Source organism: Callionymus lyra, chromosome 6 (assembly GCF_982586985.1).
Source record: "Callionymus lyra chromosome 6, fCalLyr1.hap1.1, whole genome shotgun sequence".
NCBI lineage: Eukaryota > Metazoa > Chordata > Actinopteri > Syngnathiformes > Callionymidae > Callionymus > Callionymus lyra.
Window position 1 is genome coordinate 19,568,774 of NC_141823.1, and position 12,758 is coordinate 19,581,531.

The 12,758-nt window shown below is 35.6% G+C and overlaps 1 protein-coding gene across 1 annotated transcript in view; it reads right to left on the reverse strand.

Moving 5' to 3' along the window:
- Positions 1-12,758, reverse strand: part of pcdh15b (protocadherin-related 15b) — a 158,388-nt gene that overhangs the window by 48,419 nt on the left and 97,211 nt on the right. The window contains exons 17-19 of the mRNA XM_087794099.1: positions 7,600-7,732; positions 6,350-6,429; positions 3,612-3,705 (exon numbers count right to left, since the gene is read on the reverse strand). Coding sequence (XP_087650225.1) covers positions 3,612-3,705; positions 6,350-6,429; positions 7,600-7,732 — 307 coding nt within the window. The remainder of the gene's footprint in view (positions 1-3,611; positions 3,706-6,349; positions 6,430-7,599; positions 7,733-12,758) is intronic.

Genomic DNA, 12,758 nt, shown 5'->3' on the forward strand with positions numbered 1-12,758 from the left:
AGGTGTGTGTGTGTGTGTGTGTACACGCATATGAAGACAACCCAAGGCCTCTGCTGTGATACTGATTAATGGGTTCATAGAAGACAACAATAGTCCAATCTTTTTCTCTATTTCATTCCTTTCAATGTCTTTCTATCAGTTTGTATATTTTGGTTTGTTTCACAGTCTAGAAACACGACTCGGGAAAGTTGTTTAACAATGAAGTTTTACCACAGCCAGGGTTCGAGTTTGTAGCTACATTCTTTTGTTCACTACAGAAGCGACTGCGGTGGTTATACATCTATAATCCTTTTCTTTTTTCCTTATTCTTTTTAGACTCATGGATGGAACTGAAAATTATCAATGGACAGTAGAAGTTTTATAAAGCGGTGTATCACTATACCGTAGTTTACAGCTCAGTAGGTGGCGCCCTCACGTTTACAATGTTAGACTCCAGTAGCTATTGATCATAGAGTGACATCTAGTGGACGCTGAGTATAATGACAGTGCATCATGAAGCTTCATCATCCCATCACTACTACGGCATCTTAACTAGTTGTGAATTTATTTTCTGTTTGTGTGTGCTTTTATTTTGCCTTGTGACTGTTACAGGAACTATGGGGTTTATTATCTCCTTCAGTTTATATTTGAATCATAATTAAGATTTAACATTGTCAAATGTTAGTCAATTTATTTTGTGTTCTTTCACTTTTTGGGGTTCAGGGGGGTCTTTCTTGTTCTGTGGCCCTCAAGTTAAGGCCACATTTCCTGCAATTAAGGTCATGGTTTAAACATTTATATATATCTGTGTTAACACAATTAAACTGAAGGTAAGTTAAAACAAATCACTACGATGACGAAGCTTAACAAGCAGCAACATCCTACTATTAGAACTCAGTAGGTGACCCCCGTAGTTTAAAAAATGGTGTTTTAAATTGATCAATTATTCAGTATCAGGCCATATTTAGTCAGAGGTTTTACACGCAGTGTTGCAAAAAGATTTACAGAAGTAATATCAGCCTTATAGTTGTTTCTATTGTGACATAAATTGTCAAGGCTCTTAAAAGTATTGTCTACGTATGTTTGTGTGAGGGAGTGTGTGTGTGTGTGTGTGTGTGTGTGTGTGTGTGTGTGTGTGTGTGTGTGTGTGTGTGTGCACCATGCTGTTCAGGAAATAAGAGCGTCTTTACAATAACCTCCCACACTCTTTCTCTCTTGGGAAATATTTTGGAAAGGGTTAGTTTGAGAGAAGGTCAGACAATTCAAATGTTCTGCCCAAAGGAGCCTTTAAATTTTCCTCCATAGTTATTGACATGAGACTCTTTTGTCTCTGCCCTCTCTCAGGCCGAGGAGAAAATAATGAGAGGGCGAGTAGGACCGTGATGTTCATTTAACTGAAGAGGGAGACCTTTCACCTATGGAAATATCACAAGCCTTATTTTCTTTTCCACAACCATTTATAATCTCAGATGTTTCTAAATTGATTTAGTCTTGTTTGATACAATGTTCTCTGATTTGAAGATGAAGCTGTTGCCGAAGAAATTAACCGTCAATATTACACGGAGGACGGGTTTGGAAATCAGATAAAAGTGGAGAATACTTTTCTGTGATCCACTTTAACAGCAGGAGTTTATACGTAAATTAAATTGGAGGGTTATTTTAAAAATAAGAATCAATTTCAAGTTATTTTATTGTACTATGAGGCAGAAGAACACTTTGGTGAAACGATCAAACGGAACAAACTGCAGTGTCACATTGACGTCAATATATTATAACACAAACAACGATCACACGTATGATCACATGACATAAGCTTTGGAACAATCTTCCTCTCTCTTTGCGCTTGATGGAGTCTACTGACTCCTTTAAGAAACATCTTAAGACGTTTCTATTTGTTCAGGCTTTTCCTTGATTTTCTGGAACTCCTGTTGTGTTATCAGTTTTTATATTGATCTTTAAAATATATACTTTATTGAATATTGTTTTGATTGTTTAAGCGCTTTGTGACCCTGGTCTGGAAAAGCGCTATACAAATAAAAATTACTTACTTACTTACTTACATACATAATGATCGCATTAATGATCACATGACAGTGTTGGGCACGTGTTGCTTTAAAATAGAATCCAAGTTACTTGCTAGTTTCAAAGTAACTAGTTACTAGGGAAATTAACTTTTTGCAAGAGAGATAAAGGTTTATTTGCCAGATGTACGGGCCAGTTTAAGGTTGGATGCTGTGACTAAAAAATTCGGAAAATAGGAAAAGACCAATAAATTAAACAAAAAATTAGGGGTACAGTTGTCGTCGTTAATACAGATCGCCACACAACAAATTATAATTTTTTTAATTATATCCCAAAAAACAATTAACTACAATAATAAAGACTAAACCACACATACAAACTATATAATATTAAAGATGAAAGTAAAATAAATAAATGGAGACAACAGTGACGTAATCAAACCCACAATGTAAACTGAAATGTAAACAAAAACCATCATTAATGTCTTATCAGGTTGACGGACAGAAAGGCTTTCTTCGTGCAACTTTTTCAAATAGCAATTAATGAAAATTCCAAATGTTTTCTGCTTGTTCATTTCCATGAATGTGATACATTGTTCAGTTATACAGCGTGTGAGAAAGAGGTGAACGTTTGTGTTTCTTTCAGTCAATCTTTCCCACAAGTCCATCTTTTATTTATTTAAAATAGGTAATAACATAGTTTTAACCATCTATCATCATGTATGAATATGAATAGTATATTTTGGATTTGAGGCATTACAAAGTTATTAGTTACAGGACTTGTTAACTTGTTTACCTAATAATTTGTTACTCCCAACACCATCCACGACATGAAACACTTATTGTCCATATAATAAACATAATGATCCCATTAAAATTGAAAAACATAAATATTAAGTATGAAGTAAATATTCTATTTCAGTAAAATAAATTGTTACTTTCACAAAAATATCCTGTCTGAATAGATACTTCGATTTCAGTTTATTATTTGGTTAATTAAAGTAGAACATGATTGATCATTGTTGAAAATACATTAGTATGTGAACAATTGATGCAAAACAAAAACTGAGTATGTTTGGGAAAATTCTAATAAAAAATTACTGAAACTGAACGACAATATGAGATTGCAACAAATAAATCGACCACTCCTCAGAAAGTCATGAAAATGATATTGTTGTATTTTTAATATTGACTTACACTTAAAAGTTTTTCTCCAGCAGATGATCTCCCCGACAGTTATCGTCTGCCAAATTACTAGCAAAATCCAAACAAACCCAGCTTTTGGTTCATTACTCAACCCTCTGCATATTTAACCCCTAATTGGATTTTGGCTGCCATGTTTGTATGATCAGTTTTGGTGGTTTTGCAGGCAGAAGACGGTTATAGCGTTTGGGATCCCATTAGTCAGTGGAGGCCTGTAGTCTTCAAACATTGCCGTGATGCCACATGTCAGACTCAGTGCTCTTTCAACAAACACACTTTTTAACTGATCCCTGTTTTCTCATGAAAGAAAGATACATTTTTTTTTGTAGGAAAAAGATGAGCTGGAGACTGAACATTATTTTCCCTTGGAATGCTTCGTGGAGCCTACATGATAAAAAAAGATCTTACCCCGTCTGGATGTCGATCAGAAGCTGTCACCACCAAAGAGTAAAAGTCCATAGACTCCCTATCCATAGGCTTGTCCAGAACCAGATAACCAGACCTGAAAAGAGAATGTTAATTCACTTATCTTGTAACTATGAGTTTCTGCAACACAACAGCAGGAAGACGAGGCCACGATTGGATTGTGAGGGACTTTATGAATAAGCAAACTGGTCCTGGTGGGCTTTGTAGTAAGTTATGAACGCTGCTGATCATTCCCTCGCTGATGGTTTCCCACCATTTATTTCAAACGTGAGGCAGCTTTGCTGATTCCGCTTTCCTGTCCTGGTCCCATGTTACTCGTCTTCCCAACCTGTGAGCATTTGTCTTTATGAACAAAATACTTTGGGAATATCCGAGTGACAGCAAATCCTAATTACAGTGCAGTTTCTTTTTTTGCTGTGCTCATGATTGGTTTGCTGATGCAGATGGTGCCTGCCGTGGTATTAAGGATGGGTCTCTTAGGTGCGGTCATGGTTCAACGGTGTGCCATTAAAAAGACAGTGACTCAGCCGGCAACTGAAATCCCACCAGCCGACAAATATATGTTAATGAACTGTTGGTTTGGATAGTCATTGAACAAATGATCTGGAATGGTAATGTTTGGTCTCTAGTGTGAGCCACACACACACACACACACACACACACACACACACACACACACACACACACACACACACACACACACACACACACACACACACACACACACACACACACACACACACACACACACACACACACACACACACACACACACACACACAGACACACACACACAGACACACAGACACACACACCGAGCAAGAAGGATTATAAGCAAACTATTTTTTCTGTAACATAATCTGCTTTCATACCTCGTCTTAAATCAAGACTAATTCAAGCATTAGAAATGACAAAGGAGGGAAGAACTTCTGATTAACAGTCAAATAAATCAAAGTGTGTAAAAGTGTACTTGGAAGTTTTAGTGCTGTCTGTCTGGAAATGTAAGACCAAGAACAACCACAAATCTTTCTGCTCCGACTCAACTACTTGCACCTTATTTTTAACGAGGCAATTTTCTCAGTCATTTATCTTATGTTAGTTATGTGCTTTCTTGAATTGTAATTCCGTCTTCAGACTTTAACACGCATAGACTTGATATGATTGAAATTACTTTGACTTTGAATTTTTAATCTTGCGGTTCTCGAGACCAGTCTTGACAGTCCACCGTCTTGCCTTTGTCTCAGCAGTCTTGTCTTCTTCTCAACAGTCTGGTCTTGGTCTTGACAGTCTTCTGTTCCTTTCTTGTCTTGCTCTTAATAGTCTACTGTCTTGCTCTTGTCTTGGTCCCGACAGTCTACTGTCCCTTTCTTGTCTTGGTCTTAATGGTCTATTGTCTTGCTCTTGTCTTGGTCTGGACAGTCTACTGTCTTATTCCAGTCTTGGTCTGGACAGTCTACTGTCTTGATTTTGTCTTGCTCTTGACAGTCTACTGTCTTGTTCTTGTCTTGGTCTGGACAGTCTACTGTCTTGTTCGAGTCTTGATTTGGACAGTATACTGTCTTGTTCTTGTCTTGGTCTGGACAGTCTACTGTCTTTTTCCAGTCTTGGTCTGGACAGTCTACTGTCTTGATCTTGCCTTGTTCTCAACAGTCTACTTTCTTGATCTTGCCTTGTTCTCAACAGTCTATTGTCTTGATTTTGTCTTGCTCTCGACAGTCTATTGTCTTGATCTTGTCTTGGTCTGGACAGTCTACTGTCTTGATCTGGACAGTTTACTGTCTAGTCTTGGTCACGGCAGTCTACTGTCTTTATCTTGTCTCGACAGTCTACTGTCTTTATCTCGTCTTGACAGTCTACTGTCTTTATCTTGTATTGTCAGTATACCGTCTTGTTCCAATCCTGATCTCGACAGTCTAAAGAACACAAAAGCCAGTCCAAACTGCTGTCCAGTTTAGAAGCTGATTTAGAAGTATAGAAATTCTTTATGGTATTTTTTATTTATTTTTTTTAAACCAAAACTGAACTTCAAGGTCGTTTAGCTGTTACATTTGCTGAATGTTAACATTCATTTGTGAGACATCTACAATGTCCTCCTTGTGTAAACAATGTGTTTTGGCTACAGTAAAAATGAATGTATTCAAACATCTCCAGGTCTTATCTCGTGGGAAACATGGGTTCTTTTCATTTCGTTTCATAATGGAAGATTCCAGCCACCTATTCCTTGAATTTGGCTTGGTTCTCCTGCGGGTATCAAACTCAGCCAAACGCTGCATAAAAGCGAAAAGAAAGGAGATGGTCTTAGCCAGCTTGGGCAGTTTAGCATTCTGGACCGGATCAATGCACAGGGAGCCCAGTTTGTCTTCATGGCTCACGTTAGTTTGGATTTGTGGAAAACAAACGAAAGAAAAAGAAAGTAAGTATTGAATTTTCATTATTATTCTCCTCTGTTCAAAGATTGTGACTCCGCCAGACCCATTAACTCAACGTTTTATGCTTCACTATTTCATCCATTTTTCAGGCCCTCATCTTTCACTAAAATCACTCTTCGTTTCCTTCTTCTAGAAATGTAAATGGCCTCTAAGCAAACTAAAACACACTTCACAGAACAAGAAATGAATGAATAAAACAAACGCATTTGGACTCTGAAGTAAGATGAGTGAGTGTATGCATACAAAAGAAGCTGCTTGTTTAAAAATAACACAAATAGATCTCACACTTACTTTGGTTGCAGCTCAAAATGTCCATGTGGGTCTCCACTGTGAATCTCATAGGTGATCGGGTCTTGCTCTCGATCCACTGCCTTGAAAGTCAGACAAAGAGACATTTTTATTCATTTAATTTGTAGAACTCTTGTCCAAGACGAGTCCAAACGCTATGATGCAAGAATGGTATTGTCTCAATCTGTATTTTGAGCTAGTGTTTTGAGTTTTGCCAAATTTGCTGAACCACAGGTATTTACATGTTAATCATTGCTTCGTTTTCAAAGCACCGCTTAGTTTTTATCTGGCTTCGGAATGTCTGAAAAACACTAATCTTCTTTTAACACCAACTGTTTGCCGTTTTTTCTGTTTTATCTGTTCCTGTTTCTGTTGATAATAATAATTTACGCTAGAGTATAAAGATGCAACCGAAACAGCTCTAACTTCAGTGTGAAAATGGGACATTCTATAATAATGTTCTGTATTAATCTCTCCTTGCAAGTAAAATTGTGACTTTATACCAATTCTGATCCCTGATGTCTCTTCTTTGTCTAAGCTCACAGTCAGATTCCTAACCTGAAAAAAACAAACATGTTTTGACGTGTTAAAGTCGACAAATGACATTGTGTGATTGCGTGATGCATTCAATGACATTGGGGATGTTACGGTGTGTCCGAGAGTGTATGATATGTCGTAACAATATGCAAAACATCCAATAACTGAACAGTAGTTCCTTCTATGAAATAACACATACAAAACACGTCGGCTTTCTACCACTACAATTGTTCCTGCCAATTGTTTATTTTTAATAATTTATGTATCTTTTTTAAAAAACTAATTATGATTATTTTACTTAAATATATGTCATATGTTGCACATGTTCCTAATGCACTTTCTTGTATAAATCGTACGTATTAATGTTAAAAATACATTTACAAAAATACAATTTAAGAGAGAAAATAATATACAATGACAACCGATAATAAATAACAGAGCTGGAGTATAAAGATGCGACCGAAACAGCTCTCACTTCAGAGTGAAATCGGACATTTCAAGAAATGGTTCTGTATTAAACTCTCCTTGCAGGCAAAATTGTTGTAACTTTAATCCAATTCTGAGCTATTATGTCTTATTTCTCTAAATTCACAGCCTTCAGTCAGTTTGCTAACCTGACCAAAACTCTTTTGTGTTATTTTAAAACATTTCTTGAAGCGTTGATGTCAACTTATGACACTGTGTGCGTGTGTGTCTGTGCTTGAGTGTGTAATCACCTGCAAACTCAACAGTGTAGCACCAGTTCTCATCGCCTCGCTGATCTCCAGGTTGTACTGCAGCCGCGGGAAACGAGGAGGACTTTGGTTGTTTGGCGGCAAAACTTCGATATAGACTGTAGTAATGGATGACCTGAGGAGAGGAGAGAGCCTGTTCAGATGCAGGAAGCAGAGAGGAGCCAATATATTGGAAAGAGGTGGAGAGTAGGAAGACTCATAGGTCTGTCAGAGGAGGAGGAGGAGAAGGACTAAAGGGCACAACTGGAGGATTGTGGGTAAAAACAATGTCAGAAACAGTGAACGGTCTAATGTGCAGGTCAGGCGGGGTTGAGTGGTGTTTGTTTCTTCATGCTGTGTTTAATCGATACGAGTCAAGAGTGCAAGAGACGCTGGTAACCGCTCTGCTTGTCAGGATCAATCCACTGTTCAAACTGTATCTCCTGTTGCTTTTGTTACCCCGAATAAATATCTCATGCAAATACATAAAAGTGATGGGACATGCTGTTCATCTCAGCTGTTCGGTCGGATTAGTTTGTCTGTATTTGTTTATTATTTATGAAATTAACTTCTACTCAAACGAGTGTCTCACAGGAATTCGGCTTTAATTCAACTTTATGTAATTCAATTACATTTTTGATTTTCACTTTTGGAAATTTTCAGTTTTGGAGAAACTTTAAGCAGAATTTGAGATTTTCATCTGTGGTTTTCCCATCCTTTTCTCAATGGATCTCCTTTGAAAAATTTACCAATATTGTTTCTTGCTTTGTGTAACACTGAATAATTTAACTTGGGGTTAGCAATTGTATTTCCTTCGGGGGGGACATTGTATATCGTATCTGTTATAAGGGGCCATCAATAAATAAATAAATGAATATAAGGACATTCAAAAATAAGCTTAAGTACTTTAAGATTTAAAAAACATTGCATATTTGCATATTATTTTACCATTTGAAATAAAATACATCAAATGTAAAACAAGGGTTTTATGCCATAATTGTATTTTATATTATACATTTAATTAATTATTATTTTATTTTAAAAATATTATAGAAAAGCACTATGAAAAGTATTAAACACAATTCATAAAAATAAGAAAAATGAAAGGCAAAAAAGAGGATAAAAAAAGATATTCAAACTAAGCTCTTCAGGAAAGTACAAGTATATAAATGCATGATAAAGAAATTAAACTAAGACCTGCAACAAATTAATTGTGTACTATTTAATTTGACAAACATCTTATTAACGAAATATCATAGAAGAGCACTACAAGAAAAAAGGTATTGAAAAAAAGATCTTAAAAAAAATAACAAGTAACAGTATTGATGGATAATGGATTAAACATTTTTAAATGGTTATTTTTAGTTTTATAGTATTATAAAGTTCAGGCGGGCCGCATAGATAAAGTCAGAGGGCCATGTGTGGCCCCCGGGCCACACTCTGCCCAGGTCTGCTTTAGATCATAGATTATTTTTGCGTATCGTAAATATATCTACAAGATGATTCAGATGCAGTCTTGTAAAGAACACAAAGACACCATGAGACACATTGCATACAGGATTGTATTTCCTCATGAACACACCATCTTCTTGTTTGTCTCCTTAACAAACAAGTCGAAATGGGGACATTTCTTGGTCAATTACGCAAAAAAGTGAAAATCCCCAGCAACAACTGATGGATGAATGCTACTTAAAAAGATGAAATTGTTCCAGTCATAATTAAAAACATATGATTAATGTATGTTTCTTAAACACATCCATCTCATAAATCTGCAGAGCAAACTTAAAATTAGTATATTAAATTATAACAAATGAGTGGACGATGAAGATGAATTATGCTTGTGAAATAATTCATTATAATGAAAACAGGCTGGGTTAGAAAAGCATAGAAAATGAAAAAAAAACAACCCTGCCACATAACAATAGTCTGGAGCCATTTACAATCCTAATAACTAAAACCCCCCAAAAATATATAAATAACATAATTTCAGTCACTAACCGATCTCTGATGTGCAAAATAAAGACTTACTCTAAAAAAAACAAAATAAAAAGCTACAATTAAACAAATGGTTTTTCATTGTTGCATCTACTTTTCCTTGTTTTTATATCTAAAATACATGAATCTTCCCGTCACCACGGCAACGCAGGGTTGATAAAAGCTTTTTAATTACACTATGGTAAATACCATCTGCCCCCGGGCTTGATCACCCATCTTTATATTTAGAGCCCAGGAACTTTACTGTCAACATTAATATCCAGCCAAAATGAATGTTTAATGTGCTAAACCACTTAGCTTGTTAATGATGACAACCCACTTCTGTCTTCATTCTGCTACACATCGTGTTTGTGTACTGCATTCATAAAACATTGTCAGCAGCAAACCTCCTCACCTTTGAAGTAAAAACAACCATACCGATTTCAGCTAGATATAGTTATTTATATTTTATATATATCATTGACATTATAGGTTATAATATGTATATTATATATATATATATATATATATATATATATATACCTACATGCATAGGCTTTAAGGTCAGTAAACCGTATATATTACAATATATATTAAATCTATTCATCCAGCACCATTTTAAATTGTGATGATGAAAACTAATACTTGAAAATACTAAATAAAATACTAAAAAATGTATTAACTATGTAAATAATGAAGAAAAGGCAGTATTATTGAAAATAACAAACAAAACATGTCTCATTTATATTATATATATATACGTATATATATTTATTTTTTTGTCGTATATGCAAATATCAGCTTCAACTATCATCTATTTATTAAGGTTTCATGATACAGTGTGGTGACTTCCACAGGCCACTAGAGGGCAAACTATCTTATGATGCCAAAATAATCATTGGCATTATATTACAACTAATATAATGAAACTTTTTTTCAAACGAGGGAAACAATGTTTCATGAAACCTCATCACCTGTTTCAGAACAGATTGAAATGTTGTTCATTGTATGCGTAATAAAAAAATAAAATTCCGAACTTGACTCAATTTTTTCATTTGACAAACCATTTAAGCCTGTGATTCCACCCCAGCTAAACACTGATGCTAATGATATTTCAGAGTCCCTGACGGACGACATAGCTGCTCACCAACACCCCCCCAAACTCATTCCAGCATCTGCCATATGTGCACTTGTTTAGTTGTACCCAGAATTGCTGCCATGATGAACGGAATGTGTACCAGATTTTCTGGCTCGATAACTGTTCGACAATCTAGCGAAACTTTAAAGATAAGATCATCTTTTATTTGTCCCATGTCGGAGACATTTGTGCTTCTTCAAAGATTTGCTAATCAGCTGTTATTTACACATTTCTGGGGTTAAGAGGAAGTATTTCAAATCTTAGCATTAACAACAAACATTTTCACGATCGATTTTCAATTTAATACATGTATTTTCAGAGTCTACATTTGATTGTATATCCATTATAAAACTACTTTTGCAGGTGCTTTATTTTTGAATGAAAAACATGAAATATGTTTTACTTCCAGTCACACCTTTTTTAATAATATTAATGACTTTTCCTTTTTTGCTGCCCCTTGCAACACCCATAAGAGAACAAGCACCACAGGAAATTAATGAATTAATTTTAAAATGTGACTTTTAACAATAACCTATTGCTCAATTACAGTCTGAGATAAGAAGTTGAATATGAATTAAATTATAGTAAGGAATAGCACATTGAAGCTTCATGAAGCAGTGCCTTTATTTTAACCCTTGTGTTGTGAAGCCGGAAGACGGAAGAGAAGCCAGCGACACCCCAGGAAGGAAGGTGACCCCTGCCCGGCAACATTTGAATAATCCGATGACAGGAAGACAAATTAGGAACTTGAACTTGAAAGAACAATTTGTCCGGAAAAACCTCTTGGACAGGGACATTTGACTTAAAAACAGCGAGCCTTCTACAGCTAGGGACCATTCTGTCGGGGACTGTCAATCTGTGAAGCTTGTATTTTCTTTGACTTGAAGCGGCAGATAATGCCATTCGTACATTCTCTGGATTGTTCATCTTTCTCCACAAATCCAAGTATAAGACTCGGGACAGAAGTGGCGTCTTGTTTAGATCCTTTTAGTAGCCCTTGTGTTATCTCTGGGTCAAGGTGACCCAGACGCCCAAAAAACAATGTTTGTGGTATCCCTTGTGTTATCTCTGGGGGAAAACACAAGTGTTAAGAGACTTCTTCTCTGTTTAATTATGAACTTAAAAGCTATGAACATTTATTCAATTAAAACCGAATATGATTTTAAAACTGACACTACCAGCAGCTGAACTCTGAATAACACGTGTTTGATGATGCTTTATCAGCCAGAAATAAATGACAGTAAAAGTAAAAGTGGTAAAAGCTGAAATTGTTAGTCTCTATCACGGTTCCCCTCCAAACTGGTTTGCATCTGTGTTGAGCTGCTCATGTGTGACTAAGCTTGTCCTTCATTTGAATTATTCTTTCTGACCATATGGTCACAAACTTATTCACACATCTAAAGTACTGGTTACACAACATTTCCCTGAAATATGATTAAAGCAAATGAAGAAATTTTCAAACTCAGTTCCAGTTATTTTATTTAAATCATTGGCAAAAACCAACTAATTAGGTTCTGGTATCCATATTTGATGTTTCATTTTAATTGGTCATGGACTGAACTCCTAGGAAAAAGGAACTGCTGGAAGTAATGAAGCAATAAGAAGAAATATGAGTTCTTTCATTCAGTCTTTCAACTCTTCAATGTCCTCTTCTCTGCCACCCGTCGAGGCTTTGTTCCACACATAGAACGTCGTTTTTTCCAATACCAGCATTGAACATTTAGGGAAACTGGATCTAAAACTAACATACATAATACAGTGAAGCTCTGAATAATAATGTTTTTTTGCTTTTTAATTTTATATGACGCAGATATCTTAAATTTATACTTTGAATGTTGACTGTCTTACGTCTATTTATGAACGTTATTGAATAAATAGAGCCATTAAACATGAATTGTACTATCATTTTTTTTAAATTTTTTTTTGGAAAGGTGAACATAAGTACATTTCATCGGCTAGTCTGTGTTCTTAACCAAGACAACAGTCTCATATTAACATTATATATGTATATATGAGTTAAATAGCTGTGAGATAAAAGTGACATGTGTCA